We start from the raw sequence: 16,652 nt of genomic DNA on the forward strand, positions 1-16,652 counted from the left end.
GCTGCACTATATAAGAAAGAAAAAATGTCAACTACTTCTTTAAAGGTTTTAGAGTTATGGTTTCGGGTTACAAGGGTTTAGCTTCCAATGGTTGTCTAGGAACAAATGACTGGAATACTGTAACTTGAGGAAGTACTGTACAGGTATATAGCTACCTGCAAACTCCCTGCTCAGCAACAGTTACAACACATTGCCTTTCTCCATCCCATTTATTTTTAGGTTTTACAGCACATCCTATGGGTAATAAAAAGTTATAAAACGTCATATACTTATATGTCATGTATGTGTATGTCATGGTATTCAAGGTCTCTGCTTGTTATTATTCAGCAGCACAGTTCATTGCAGTTTCATTCTACTATAGAAGGAAAAAAATACCGGCTAAGCCAGAGTCTCCTCTAAAGGTCCCCATATACCTTATGGTGGCCGTACCTAACGCAATATCGGTGGAGATAGGGGTTGGACGAGATGGAAAATCACCACCTGACCTCTTTGTTCTGGAAGAGATAAGCCACAGCCAGAGCTCTCTGGCTGCGTCTTAAAGCGAATGTCCCATCAGTACATTCACTTTAAGTTTTGCACATGGATCGCAGTGCTGCAGTCCCTTTTTTGAACCGCGGCCTGGTTCCTGCATACTGCACTCCCAGTGGGTTCCTCCCACGGGGGGCGGGCCGTCAGAGTTCCTGTCAGACAGAGGTGGCAGCAGAGAGCACTGTGTCACACTGAAAAAATTCACCAGTTGATTTACATTTTTTCCTGGAATTTCACTTTAAAGGAGAAGTCCGGCAAAAATTTTTATTAAAGTATTGTACTGCCCCCCAAAACTTATACAAATGACCAATATACACTTACTTATGGGAAATGCTTATAAAGTGCTTTTTTTCTCTGCACTTACTATTGCATCAAGGCTTCACTTCTTGGATAACATGGTGATGTTACGACCCGACTCCCAGAGCTGTGCGGGCTGTGGCTGCTGGAAAGGATGATGGCAGAAAGATGCTCAGTGTCCCTCCAGTGCCCTGTGTCCCTCAGTGTCCCCTGCCATCATCCTCTCCAGCAGCCACAGCCCCCACAGCTCTGGGAGTCGGGTCGTGACATCACCATATTATCCAGGAAGTGACATCACCATGTTATCCAGGAAGTGACATCACCATATTATCCAGGAAGTGACATCACCATGTTATCCAGGAAGTGACATCACCATGTTATCCAGGAAGAGAAGCCTTGATGCAGTAGTAAGTGCAGGAAAAAAGCTATTTATAAGCATTTCCTGTAATAAGTGTATATTGGGGATTTGTAAAACTTTTGGGGGGCAATACAATACTTGAAAAAAACAAATTTGCCGGACTTCTCCTTTAAGTCAGATTACCCTATTAAAGCTGGGTGCACATGAATTCTGCCTGAGTGAGCACTCCAGGGGAGATAATTATGGGGCTCATCTTCATTTATAGCCTTTTTAGTTGCATAGTAATCTATGTTATTATCATTGTACATACAGGACACATCATCAGTAAGATCTCATGTATGTGACAGAGCAACGTTGTGATATGAGGATGGATGCGGATAAGAGGAAAGATGGCAAATTTGGCGTAGATTTGGCAGCAGCACAGCGTAGACTATACACTGTAGTGTCAGGATGTGAGGGGGGGATCGGAGTCAAGTAGATGATTATAGACTTCATGTGCAAGAGGAACCCCCCCCCCCCCCCCCAACCACCACTCCGCACATTAGAGCTGAATAAGTGATATGAGGATGATGCCAGAAGATTACATCAGGAGCACTCGCCTTGTTCTAACACATAATGTTGTTCTTGGATACCAGAACCTCCTCTGCGTTTTATTTCCATTCGTTTATTGCGCTTAGTGTGTGATCTCTGTGTAATAGATAAAGTGATGACTCAACATTGTCTCCAATGACAGCAAATATCTCGCTCCTATTGACCAAGATCAAGATGTTCTTTATTTCTGGGATTACGTCTTCACAGCCAGGTATCTTCTCTCCAGAGAGACAAGTGGCACACACTGAGCCTCTCTGGTATCAGCCGGCGGTGAATGGAGGCTCCTGGCTTATAATGTCACCACAGTCACGTCCTAAATTCTGTCTATGGGAAAACCTTTTGCAATGGGATCAATGCTGTAATGTCCTCCCTGCAGGGGGTATATATATCTTACGTGTTCTCGGTGTGTGTGCATAAAATACATTATAGATAGCAAGCGATCAACATAATACGTGTTCAACATTGCCACTTGGTGGTCATAACCAGTACTGCAGTATTAATCTTTTTTTTTTTTTTATCTTGTTTTTATTGAAAAATAGTCTACATACAGAGAGATTTAGAAAATCAGTTACTATACATAAAAGTTGCCAACACCATTTTAACATAGCTTTTGTATATATTACTCTTTACAATTTAAAACGTTATAAAATATATATACTTTAAAAATAAATATACTTAAAGTGAATGTACATTGCTTTGATTTTTTTTACATTAACCCCTAGACGACCCATGATGTAAGTGTACGTTATGGTGCCGCTACGGGAGTCCAGAGGGGGGGGGCGCGGCGGTTCAGAGCTATCTCTGCTATCTGCAGCCTGGGACCTCGGCAACTAGCGGGCATGGTCCAATCTCCGTGCCCGCTAATTAAGCATTTAGATGCAGCTGTCAAAGTGGATAACTGCATTTAAATGCCCGTTTTCCCCATCCTAGGTGGGATCGTACTGACTTGAGGAACATATATAACATGTCAGTTTTACCCTAGACTGAACGGCATAAAAACACCCCCCCCCCCTCCAAATAAAAAAAAAAATAGCGTTTTATTTTCAGTTTCACCACACATATAATTTCTTTCTGGTTTCACAGCATATTTTATGCATAAATTACATCTGTCATTGCGAAGTACAATTAATGGCGCAAAATATAAGGGCTCATCTTGGTCTCTAGGTGAAAAAATGCAAGTGCTATGGCCTTTTATACAAGAAAAGAAAAAACTAAAGCGCAAAAATGAAACTTGGCCCGGTCTTCTAAGGGTTACCGGATTAGCGCCGGTGTGGGGATGCCGGTGGCACAGTCCTTTTTCTAAGTAGTCACGCGGTTCCTGCACACGCTGGTCTATTGCTGAGCACTGGCCAGCCCCTGAGCACTGGGGGCAGGCCCGCAGATGATGGATTGGACTGAGATCTGGGAAATCTGGAGGATGAGTCGCCATCTTGATCTCTTTGTCATATTCCTCATTCCTGAACAATGTCTGCAGAGTGGCCCCCAAGGTATTATCCTGCTGACCACTGCCATTAGGGGGTCCTGCTGCCATGGAGGGGAGGACTTGTATTGTGTACAATGGTTAGTTAGGTGGTCGGTGTCACAGTAACATCCACATGATGCCAGGACACAAGGTCTCAAGCAGAGCATTTTCCATCACCCTGCTCCCGCCATCTTGTCTTCCTATAGTGCATTCTGGTGCCATCTCCTCCCCAGGTAAGTGACGCACACGCACCTGGTCATCCACATGATGGAGAACGTGACCTATCAGATCAGGCATCTCCTTCCATTGTTCCGCCATGTCCTGTGTGATCTGATCTCTATCATAGTCAGCAGGAACCCTTTCAGTAGTTTGCTCTACAGCAGCTCTTCTGTAGGAGAAGACCAGATTCTCAGCGTACATCAGTGAACACTGAGCCCCCCATGTCCCCGGGGACACCCCACAAGATTGGCTATTCTGGAGATGCTCTGATCAGTCTCTATACATCACTGTTCATCCCGTCACAGTCACTCACATCCTCACACTTGACATATTTCCTGTGTCCAACATCAGCTTCAGAAACTGACCGCTGACTTATCCTGACCGCCCCCACTGTCACCAGATCATCCATGTTATATACTTCACCCATCATTGCAATATACAGTATAGCTACAATATGTATCGGGGTAATAATGTCCATAAATATACAGGACTGAGTGGTGGTTATAGGTGCTGCTCATCTCTTCCCACGGAAATACCTTCATGTGGTTCTTTTCTGCTGCAGAATCACTTATTTACACACCTCAGCTGCTGCAGAACCTCATAATACACCTCAGCTGCTGCAGAACCTCATAATACACCTCAGCTGCTGCAGAACCTCATAATATACCTCAGCTGCTGCAGAACCTCATAACCCACCTCAGTTGCTGCAGAACCTCATCATACACATCAACTGCTGCAGAATCTCATAATACACCTCAGCTGCTACAGAACTTCATTATACACCTCAGCTGCTGATCATCATATTACACCTCAGCTGCTGCAGATCATCATAATACACCTCAGCTGCTGCAGAACCTCATAATAAACCTCAGCTGCTGCAGAACCTCATAACCCACCTCAGCTGCTGCAGAACATTATCATACACATCAGCTGCTGCAGAAACTCATAATACACCTCAGTTGCTGCAGAACCTCATCATACACATCAACTGCTGCAGAACTTCATTATACACCTCAGCTGCTGATCATCATAATACACCTCAGCTGCTGATCATCATAATACACCTCAGCTGCTGCAGAACCTCATAATAAACCTCAGCTGCTGCAGAACCTCATAACACATCTCAGCTGCTGCAGAACATCATAATACACCTCAGCTGCTACAGAATATTATCATACACATCAGCTAAGGAACATCATAATACACCTCAACTGCTGCATAACCTCATAATACACCTCAACTGCTGCAGAACCTCATAATACACCTCAGCTGCTGCAGAACATCATAATACACCTCAGCTGCTACATAACATCAAAATACACCTCAGCTGCTGCAGAACCTCACAATACACACCTTAACTGCTGCAGAACCTCATAATGCACCTCAGCTGCTGAAGAACCTTAGAATACACAACTCAGCTGCTGCAGAACCCCATATTACACACCTCAGCTGCTGCAGAACCTCATAAAACTCCTCAGCTGCTGCAGAACATCATAATAGTTCCAACTTAAAAAATATATATAAGACCACCCCAGCTAGTGTTCAGCTCACACACATCCTCCAGTGTTGATCTGGGTCTGGTGCCCTGTATGTCCCAAACAGACATCTCTGTCCCCAACTTCCCATCACAATTGTACATAGCAGCCCCCCACCACTAGATGTCGCCAGAGTCCTGCAGCTGCCAGCTCTGTATCACCCTCTCACACTCCTATCTGGTATACAGCACATAGTAGATATTACATTGTTGCTGTTTACAGATCTCATTGACCCCCAGATACTTTATCTCCCAATCTCCTGTACATTGTGACACTATGAGACCATGCACTACAACCCCCATCTCACTACAACCCCCAGCCGTTCAGATCCTTGTACACTAGAGCCCCAGGGGTTACTGTGCATCCATCTCCTTCTGGGGGCACCGCAGGGGGGGGGGGGGGGTGGGCAGGAGCCCCTCACAGTGCACATGGTGCAGGCTGCAGGCTGAGGGGCAGCAGGGTCTCTGTGCATGTCCTCAGGCTGCAGGGATTATGGCAGTGACCCAGGAAGCACTCTCTCCATAGCTTCCTGTGCTGGGAGCAGAGGAGGAGCTGGGGAAGCGGCTGGGGAAGCTGCAGACACTGGTGCAATGTGCCCACACAGCTGCCTGGGAAGTGTCTGTAGGGGAGAAGGATGTGAGCAGCAGCACACAGCAGGTAGGGGCTGCATGGGAGAAGCTGCAGCAGGTGCATGCTGGGGAACTACAAGTCACAGCAAGTCTGGGGAAGGGGGGCAGGAGAAACTTTTCCTATTGTCCCGGTGGGGAGAACAAGTCTGTAGCTTCCTGGAGAGGAAAGGAGGATTAGATACAGTGTATCAGCCTGTATCCAACATCTCATCAATATTATTATCATTAGCGTATACACCAGAACTACAACTCCCATCATGGCATGGAGCTCTGCAGCTGAGACTTGTAGTACCACTAGTTCTAGATCTCTGGTAAACAATAGCCCTGATAAGGGTAACAGCTAAAGATCATACCTGCTATTCAGGAGCCCGGGAAAGCAGGGTGGCAGCTTTATCGGCCAATGAATTAGTCCCCAAGCGTGAGATGTTTTGGTGGAGGAATTAGTGGTCACCCAGCATCCCTTTCCATGATCTGCCATTCAGGGTGCAGGAAAGCTGGGTAGAAGCTGCGGTCACCCAGATATAATGTTTGAATAGACGGGATACTAACCCCCTACTGATTAGAAAGTTTTTCTTCTAAATTATATTTATTTACTGAATATATTTATTTTGTCCTGTTTTTCATAATTTTTTTTTTGTGGTATTTGTTTTTCCTTTTCTGTATAATTTCCTTATGTGTATGTCCTTTATAATATATATATATATATATATATGCATTACTCATATAGTGACACTGCTTCATTCAATATATGATGAAATAATGCTCCGACGTACACACATATATATATAAAAAAAAATCCTTTCCAGATTTAGCAGAATATATGTGGTCAGCCTCTTGGGTCTCTGCAGAGTTGGATGCTGGTGCAGCACTGAGGTGTGACTACTGGATAGAGTTAGTGTCAGGACGTGATATACCACTGATTTCCTGTCAGTGTCCCATTGATTTCTATGGGAATCTGCTCTGTGCTTCACACTGTGTGGATTCCCATATCAGTCAATTGGATGTAAAATGCGGTCTTTAATGTTGAAGAGACGCTTTATGCACATGTCTTCTGTGAGATGTTACTGGGTGCGTTACCTTGACAGTTAAGGCTCTATTACACATACCGATTATCGTGTAACCATTCGCTATAGCGACCGTTTGCTAGTTGTAACTACTGATTTTGTAGTGAACAATTCTGAGGTTATTACATTCACTGGTTGCTTTTATGAACGATCATTTTGTGTCGTTATTTGGTCGATAATCGTTCCTCAGCACAACCCACACACATGTATTATCTGCAAACGACTTATTAGGGTGGGTTCACACTACGGAATTCTTGCGGATAATATCTGCGGAATTCCGTCGGCTGTCCGCGCGCCTCTCCGCCGGCTCCATAGACACCATTCTATGGGCCGGCGTATTCCGCTATCCGCCGAAAGAAGTGACATGTCACTTTCGGCGGATAGCGGAATACGCCGGCCCATAGAATGGTGTCTATGGAGTCGGCGGAAAGGCGCGCGGACAGCCGACGGAATTCCACGGATATTATCCCCGAGAATTCCTCAGTATGAACCCACCCTTAGACAAACAGATATGCGAACATTGGTCGAACTACCAACAATGATTTTTTGACCTGTTGAAACACAATGATTAAGGTTTTTTCGTTCGTCGTTTGATCACTTGGTGTTATTACATGGATAGATAATCACTAATTTTCGGTCGTTATAGCAAATTATCAAATGAAAATTGCTCCGTAATAGGTCATTTACATGTAGTGGCCCAGATTACTTGTGCTTATATGTTGTGGCCCTGGTTACCTGTGATGACTCTCTGTTGTGGCCCTGGTTACCTGTGATGACTGTCTGTTGTGGTCCTGGTTATCTGTGATCACTCTAAGTTGTGGCCTCTGTTACCTGTCTGACTGTATGATATGGCCCCAGGTACATGTCATCACTGTCTGTTGCCCCAGTTACCTATGATGACTGTACGTTGTGACCCTGGTTACCTGTGATGACTGTATGTTGTGGCCGTGGTTACCTGTGAGGACTGTACGTTGCGGCCCTGGTTACCTGTCTGACTGTACGCTGCAGCCCTGGTTACCAGTGATGACTGTACATTGCGGCCTTAATTACCTGTGATGACTGTACGTTGTGGCCTTGGTTACCTGTGAGTACTGTACATTGTGGTCCTGGTTACCTGTGATGACTGGACATTGTGGCCCTGGTTACCTGTGATGACTGGACATTGTGGCCCTGGTTACCTGTGATGACTGGACATTGTGGCCCTGGTTACCTGTGATGACTGAATGTTGCGGACTTGGTTACCTGTGATGTCTGTACGTTGCGGCCTTGGTTACTTCTCTGACTGTACGTTGTTGCCTTGGTTACTTGTGAATACTGTATGTTGTGGCCTTGGTTATCTTTGAATACTGTATGTTGTGGCTATGGTTACCTGTAGTGACTGTATGGTGCGGCCCTGGTTGTACCCCACCTATCAGCCTATCATTATATTGGGGGCTGCATTTACAGCCCTTCTGTTACAGGAATTTTGCCAATTGTGGCCTTGGTTACTTGTCTGACTGTACGTTGTGGCCTTGGTTACCTGTGAATACTACATGTTGTGGCCCTGGTTACCTGTGTATACTGTACGTTGTGGCCCTGGTTACCTGTGAATACAGTATGTTGTGGCCTTGGTTACCTGTGATGACTGTACATTGTTGCCTTGGTTACCTGTATTGACTGTATGTTGCGGCCCTGGTTACCTGTGATGTCTGTACGTTGTGGCCCTGGTTACCTGTGATGGCTGTATGTTGCGGCCTTGGTTACCTGTGATTACTGTACTTTGTGGCCTTGGTTACTTGTCTGACCGTAGGTTGTGGCCTTGGTTACCTGTGATGATTGTACGTTGTGGCAATGGTTACCTGTGATCACTGTATGTTGCGGCCCCGGTTGTACTCCACCTGTACTCCACTCCAGCCTATTTTTATGTTGGGGGCATATAAAGCCCTTCTATTACAGGAATTATGCCAATGATGGAGGTGGCAGCAGCAGTGATGCTTGGATGTACTGTAAACTCTTATGACAGCGTCTCTATAGGCAGAATGCAGACTACCATAAACAGCAGTCTGTACTCATCTGGTAGTTTTGCAGGGAAAACTTGATCCCCATTGATCTTCTTTACTATAACACACGAATTGGAGTATTTGGCAACGGCAGTCCTGGGTAAATGCAGGTTCTTTGCCACTGTGTGCCTGTTGATGAGGATCATTGTCATGTTCATAGTCCAGATTTCTTCAACAGAATCAGTGATATCATCAGGTGACTCTTACTACCCCCAATGTTAAGAACTTGCCCTTGTGTCTTGCAGGAGCCCTCTCTACCGACTGATCTGAAGCTTCTCGGCGGACTCTCGTATCTGCGCATACGCCCCAGACATTCCTTGCAGGTACAGAATGCTTTCTGTGATAGGTCTTACGCACCCATTGTCTGCAATATTTGCTGATCCCTGCTCCGTGTGTATCTGCCAGGTGCATCTGCGGAGGTCGCTCCACTCCTCATTCCAGCCTTATCACCTCCTAATCTCTCGTGTTGGATAGAAATCCTAGACCAGGTGTTTATTAGATTAGTATAATAGAACTACACATGCATTTAAAGGGTTTCTCTGGAGAAAGTTGTACAGATTAGTAAACTACTTCTGTTTAAAATCTAAAGTCTTCCAGTGCTTATCAGCTGCAGTATGTCCTGCAGGAGGTGGTTTATTCTTTCCAGTCTGACACAGTGCTCTCTGCTGCCACCTCTGTCCATGTCAGGAACTGTCCAGAGCAGTAGCAAATCCCTATAGAAAACCTCTACTGCTCTGGACAGTTCCTGATATGGACAGAGGTGGCAGTAGAGAGCACTGTGTAAGACTGAAAAGAATACACCACTTCCTACACAACATACAGCAGCTGATAAGTACTTTAACCCCACTGGACCGGGCTAATTTTCGGTTTCCCCTCCTTGTGCTTAAAAGGCCATAGCGCTTGCATTTTTTCACCCACAGACCCACATGAGCCCTTATTGTTTATGCCACTAATTGTACTTTGCAGTGACAGGCTTAATTTTTGCATAAAGTACACTGCGAAACCAGAAAAAAAATTAAATGTGTGGTGAAATTGAAAAATAAAAACACGAATTTTTTTAAATTTGGGGAGGTTTTGTGTTTATGCTGTTTGCCCTAGGGTAAAACTGACGTGTTATATATGTTCCTCAAGTTGTTACGATTACAGCGATATGTAACTTGTGTAACTTTTATTTTATTTGATTGCTTTTAAAAAATATATGTTCCTTAAACTCGCTCCATTCCCAGGCTTATAGCACTTTTATCCTTTGGTCTATGGGGCTGTGTCAGGTGTCATTTTTTGCGCCATGATGTGTTCTTTCTATCGGTACCTTGATTGCGCATATGCGACTTTTTGATCGCTTTTTATTACAATTTTTCTGGATTTGATGCGACCAAAAATGCGCAATTTTGCACTTTGGAATTTTTTCGCGCTTACGCCGTTTACTGTGAGAGATCAGGAATTCAATAAATGAATAGTGTTTATTTATTTGTATGCAATAGAATGGAGGCGAAAAAAATGACACCCCATACAGCCCTGTAGGTGAAAAAATAAAACCATTATAATCATCACAATAGGCCCATTTTATTAATAATTGCAAAAAAATAAAAGGATTTCATAAAAAAAAATAATATAACATTAGGTAATCTGTGTAAACCTGCATATGTTTGTGTTCAGACTGACCTATAGAATAGTGGTATTACGTCGCTTTTACCATATAGTACAATACGTAGACACGGGAATCCCTCGAACGTTACCATATTGCATTCTTTTTTCCAATTTCAGCAATTTATATTTTTATAAATAATATTTTGGGGGTTCTGTCAAACATGTTATGGTAGAATGAAAAACGCCAAAATGCAAAAATGAACATTTACGCGGTCCACTGGGTTAATTTTAAGGGGTTAAAGTGTCACTGTCGTTATAACTTTCGAAATCTAAATCAACAGTAGATGTGATATAAAGCAAGTTTGCAATTTACATTCATTATTTTTGTTGTTGTTATCATGCTTTAAAACAAAGCTGTACTTACCAGAAATCCAGGTCCAGTCTCCTGGAGGATACACAGGACGTCCTGTTTTCTGACTGTTTCCTGTTTTTTGAGAAAAAAAAGAGTCAGAAAACAGAAAGTGCAGTGTCAATGTTTTGTTATATTTCTAGGCTCTTTAGTCTGTACTGCCCACCAATCTGCCCCTTCCCATGAATATTGGGGTGGCTCTCTGCAGAGACATCACTCCAATACTCATCACTACAGAGCGCCGGATAAATGTTCATGAGAAGAGGTGTAAACGGAATGATGGTTCATTTTTCTTTTCTGAATATTGGCCACTAGGTGGCGATTTGCTTCCTAGTGGTTGTTCCACCTTCCATTTGTGAGTGAGGGTAGGTACACACTATGGAATCCACGCGGATAAGTTCCGGCGCATTTATGTGGCTCGTACCCATTCACGGCGGCGCGCATAGCCGCCGTCTCCATAGACACTATTCTATGGTTGGGTGGATTCCGCTTTCCGCCAAAAGAACTGACATGTCTATTCTTTCAGCGAAATGCAGAATCGGCCCGGCCATAGAATGGTGTCTATGGAACTTATCCGTGCAGATTCTGTAGTGTGAACTTACCCTAAGGGTACGTTCACACTTACCGGATCCGCAGCTGATTTCATTTAAATAACTGAACGTAGCATCAGATCTGCTGCGGATCCTGTAGGTGTGAACACACCCTTAAGGAGTATTCCGTTCAAAAATATGCCCCGGGGATAGCTTATTAACAGCCTATTCTTACTTTTCAGCGCTACCCCAGTGTTCTCCTATGGCATCTTCAGGTTCCCACCTCCACGTCCGATATTGACTTGTTTGAGGGTGACAGCCCACTTAGCCAGTCACTGACTGTGGTGGGGCAGTACCATTTTTTTTTTTTAACAGAATACCCTTTTAATGATAATCTAAACATATTATAGTTAGGGGTCAGATCTTTGGGGCCACTATTAGAATGAGGGGCCCCATTCATATGGAGAGTGGTAGCATAAGGCTAGAATAGGTCTTGTCACATATACCAGGTGCCAGTAGGTGAGACATTTGTCCGTGCTTTGGCAGTGCCAATACGTCTCCTGTTTCCTAGGGGAAGGATCCTTTACATCACCCAGGGATAGATACATCTAAATTCTTCTCCTTGTGTCCCGTATGGAACGTGGGATCATCTGGTTTCTGTCTTTCCTGCCTCTTGTACAGGATGGGTTGTGATTTCCTGATCTCATGGGAAGCAATGTATAGTCTGGGATGAGGGGAAGCTGGAATTATATATATTGGATGGGAAGATAGCGGGAGGGGGTCTGTTCATTTGCAGTTACTTGGAACTGACATCTGGAATGTGGAGGCTTTTTCTGTAATTTAAGAATAGACCACTACTTCCTAATACCCTATATCCTTGGATGATACATTACAGTGGTCTTCTACCTGATGCAAACTACAAATTTCAGCATGCCCTGATAGACTTCTAAGAAGTAGCTGACTTATAGCTGTATATGCTTCTGCGCAGTGCCACCATGTGCATGTACATGGTACTGCAAGTAAGTGGAGCTGAGCTGCAGTACCACAAACCATGAAAGTGGCGCTCTGTAGAGTAGTATAGTAAAACAGTCCCCGTCCCAGGTGTCACTACTGATTAGCAAATTAAAACGAAGATGCAGAAAATGATATGTGGTTCTTTTTAGAACTGCAGCGCAGACCTATTTTTCCCCCTCTCTTGTCTCCAGTTTACGTGTGGGTTTCAATTAAGCTCCATTTACTCCTGGAGACAAGAGAGGGGGAAAAGTGGCCATGTTTTTGTAGCGCTGGAGAACCCCTTTAAGTAAATGGGTTGAGCTGCAGTACCAAATGTGGCCACATGGTGATGCCTTGGAGACCATCTATGTGTGATCTGTGAAGGTCGAGTAGTAGACCAAGTAATACATACCCTGACCCCATGAATACCCTAAGGTTGGGTTCACACTACGTTTTTGCAATCCGTTTTTTGCAAAAAAAAAAAAAAAAAAAAAACAGATTAAAAAATGCATGCATTTGTGTGCATCCGTTTTGATCCGTTTTTCCATTGACTTCTATTATAAGAGAAAGGATCAAAATGGATCCTTTTTTTTAACGTACGCAAAAACGTAGTCTACCTCATTTTTGTCTCCGTTAAAAGAAACGGATCCGTTTTTTTTATAATGGAAGTCAATGGAATGCACAAATTCATCCGTTTTTTCTATCCGTTTTTCCTTTCCTTTTTTTTTTTTTTTTTGCAAAAAACAGATTAAAAAACATAGTGTAAACCCAACCTAAGAGTGCCACCCATGTCTTTTTTTTTTTTTTTAATTGCAGTACCAGACTTGCCCACATGGACAGACGTGGTGCTCTCATTTAGTGCAGTAAAAGAGATGGATATAACTCTTGACCTCGGCTAATACACAAGTGACTTTGTCTCTTTAGCAACCACCAGGAGACAAATGTCTGTAAATCCTTTCCATCTCCTCCACTTACAGCACCGTGAATAGATGCTTTGACATGGATTGTGCTCAATTTTTTTTCTTGTTTTCCCAGTTTGCTGTAAGGCAAAAGGATTAAGTTACAAAAATGAAAACTTTTTTTTTTCTCTGTCTCCTTTGTTATGAATTCCTTGCACTGAATGGTTGTCATAATAAAAATCGGGGGGAAAAAAGTCACTTTGATTAGATACGGTAAAATGTGCGATGCTGGAACATGTTACCATTGTGCCGAACGCTGAAACGCCGTCCACGTCTGTCAAGTCATTGTTCTTTTGTGTCTCTGATAAGTCTAATAAATAAGCCCACGTTGGTTTTCCAGAGTAGGGATGTGCTGTGTATAATGGCTCGGAGGATTTGGCAGGCTCTCGGCATTACCCAGCTAACACCACTTAAATCTTTATCCAGCAGTGCCGCACATTAGTGAGAAAATACTGTTGGAACCGTTACAAATTTCTGTTTGTCTAACGCTAATGGTCTGCAAATGTTACAATTTGTGCCGGCAAAATAATATTCTTAACTAATTTCAAATTGTCTCCGAGTATTGGACCAAAGCCTGATTATTTTTTTGAGGAAGTACTAACTGGGTATTTAAATACGGCAGGACAGAGAATGATGTTCTCTTCCTGGATTCGGGTATGTTCACACTGAGCAAATGTGGCAGAATTCCGCCACATTTGCTCAGTGTAAATCTCGCCTGCCTTAGTGTGATTCTCCATGGGAGGGCTCACGCGCCTCCATTCGAAGAATTGACATGTCTATTCTTTGCACTGGGAGCAAAGGCACGCAAGCCTTCCCATAGAGAATCAGTGTCACACTGAGGCAGGCGGGATTCCACGGTGGAAAGTTCTGCCACATTTGATCAGTGTAAATCCCGCCTGCCTCAGTGTTATTCTCCATGGGAGGGCTCACACACCTCCATTCTAAGGATTGACTTGTCAATTCTTTGCATGGGGAGCGGAGGCGCGCAAGCCCTCCCATAGAGAATCAGTGTCACACTGAGGCAGGCGGGATTCCACGGTGGAAAGTTCTGCCACATTTGATCAGTGTAAATCCCGCCTGCCTCAGTGTGATTCTCCATGGGAGGGCTCACACACCTCCATTCTAAGGATTGACTTGTCAGTTCTTTGCATGGGGAGCAGAGGCGCGCAAGCCCTCCCATAGAGAATCAGTGTCCCACTGAGGCAGGCGGGATTCCACGGCGGAAAGTTCTGCCACATTTGATCAGTGTAAATCCCGCCTGCCTCAGTGTGATTCTCCATGGGAGGGCTCACACACCTCCATTCTAAGGATTCACTTGTCAGTTCTTTGCATGGGGAGCAGAGGCGCGCAAGCCCTCCCATAGAGAATCAGTGTCCCACTGAGGCAGGCGGGATTCCACGTCGGAAAGTTCCGCCACATTTGCTCAGTGTGAACATACCTTTTAGAATGGACAGATTTCATGTATTCAATTGACTTGTTTTTTCAGGGGCGTGAACATTTCTATAATTTGCATAAAGTGGGGAGATCTAACAGGGTATCTAAACATGACTTCACATAGCCTAAATAATGAAATCTTTTTAGGTTAGGGTCTATAGATTTCATTTTTTCAATTGACTTGTTTCCTCAGGGGCGTGAACATCTCTATCATTTGCATAATATAAATAAATATATGTATAAAACTATACATAAATGTTCTCCTTGCTTGACACTATTGTGTCAAGATGTTGATGATGTAATTTCCCATAGGAAGTCAGCCATACCCGTTGATTTTGGCGTGACCAACTTGAATCATAACATCCCCAGTCCCTTTGTTCTCTGAGAGATAAGCCAACACAGAGGTGCCTGGCTGTGGCGGTCTCCCCTCATCCCAATTAAAATGAATATACACGCTGTATGATTTTTTTTTTCCTTTAAGGCCTACACAAGGTGAGATTGTATGAACTTAGAAAAACATGACTAAAAACAGCAACAACATTCAAATAAATGGAGCTGACCTGTAATAGCCGATGCTGCCCTGCAAGAAAGCAGCTATGCTTTACCAGTCTCATACAATCTATTAAAAGGAGTTGGGTAAGATTAGGAAAAAAGAACAGAAATGGGGCCACCAGGACAGACCGGGTCAGTCGGGACAGACCTTTTCCCCCAGAGTTGTGACGTCTGGCGGGGGTCCCGTGGGCTGCGGGCACAGGGAGAGGTAAGTTAGTACTTTTAATCAATTAAGCCTCTGCCGGCTGCTGGATTATATTATGCGTCGGACTTCTCCTTTAAGTAGAAGGCATTTTATCACTTCTCACAATATTCCTGCTGTCAGTGATTGAGTACACTTACTTTATCTTTGTATATGGGGCCTCTTTACTTGGGCAGGGCCTGATATTTTATAAGGCACCAGTGACTTTCTCCTCCATCCCTATCCGAAATGCATGCACGCTCAGTGTAGCCGAGCGCGCACATAGAAAACTGGAGAGAGAGCTGAAATATATGGCCAACTTTTTGTTTGTAGGAGAAGCCCTACTTTACAGCTTTGTCTCCCAGCCAAGCTTGGCCCTGCCCCCTTATTTAAGCCACACCTCTTTGAATTTTCACACCAAGATGAGAAGATTACAGTGTTCTAGGTCCCTGTTTTCTGTGACGATTTTCTTCAGGCCTGTTTAGTCTAGAAACTTTTCAAGGTTGATAAATTTTTTATTTTTTTTTCTATCCATTATTTATTATTATTATTATTATTATTCAGTTTATATTTTCTCTTAAAAAACAAACAAACAAAAAAACACGGAATATCGTTAAATAGGAGACAAGCAGATGGATTGTGTCTCGAGTTTGTTCTTCCTCCGGCAGCGGGTGAACATACTTAACCTATTATGTATGGCTTATACTTTTTGTGAGTAAGGTCAATGTGGCATTGAAGTGAACGCTAATGAAATACATTGGACAGAATGTTGCAAGGCATTCCCCCCCCCCCCCCCCCCTTCCTTTTAATGCCCATTGGGATGGCTTCGGAAAAGTTGCAAGCTGTAAATAATTGAGAATAAAGTAAAAATTCACAATAAGAGATTTCTTGGCTCCCAGCTGTGTATAATTTCATGGTATTCGCTTTATGCACATGGTTTACCAGCAATTGAAGACAGCTTTTGGCTGCAGGAAGTGGGGGCAAAGTAGCTGCCCTCTCAAATCTACTACATAAATATGTGGTTTATTACGTCCGTCCATAAAGTGTAAGCGTCGTGTCACCGAACACTTGTGCGCACGCCCAACTGCATTGTGTGTGCGTACTCACCCTATAGCGATACACTGCTATGTTGTAACTTGGTAAGAGTGGTAATAGTACTGAGTTAAAATCATATAAAAACATTATAGGAACCACAATGTATTTCCGAGCGATGTTTTGTTCCAGAGTTATGGAATCATGGATCAGATCTACTGCAGAATGTAAGTGGAGGCGCTGTTCCATGGAA

The 16,652-nt window shown here is 43.7% G+C and overlaps 2 protein-coding genes across 4 annotated transcripts in view; both read left to right on the forward strand.

Annotated features, from left to right (window-relative positions):
- The window catches only part of TLR5 (toll like receptor 5), a 36,917-nt gene extending 23,617 nt beyond the window's left edge, over positions 1–13,300 (forward strand). Inside the window, exons 6-8 of the mRNA XM_069954542.1 lie at positions 8,968–9,045; positions 11,491–11,592; positions 13,277–13,300. Coding sequence (XP_069810643.1) covers positions 8,968–9,045; positions 11,491–11,592; positions 13,277–13,300 — 204 coding nt within the window. The remainder of the gene's footprint in view (positions 1–8,967; positions 9,046–11,490; positions 11,593–13,276) is intronic.
- Positions 1–16,652, forward strand: part of DISP1 (dispatched RND transporter family member 1) — a 115,403-nt gene that overhangs the window by 41,184 nt on the left and 57,567 nt on the right. For 2 of the 3 annotated variants that reach the window (XM_069955408.1, XM_069955409.1), the window contains exon 3: positions 8,968–9,045. The gene's annotated coding sequence lies outside the window, so the exon portion shown is untranslated. Of the gene's footprint in view, positions 1–5,533; positions 5,648–8,967; positions 9,046–16,652 lie in introns of those variants that run through there. The other variant, XM_069955407.1, reaches the window with a different exon arrangement.

This window comes from Dendropsophus ebraccatus, chromosome 15 (assembly GCF_027789765.1).
Source record: "Dendropsophus ebraccatus isolate aDenEbr1 chromosome 15, aDenEbr1.pat, whole genome shotgun sequence".
In the NCBI taxonomy this organism is placed as follows: Eukaryota; Metazoa; Chordata; class Amphibia; order Anura; family Hylidae; genus Dendropsophus; species Dendropsophus ebraccatus.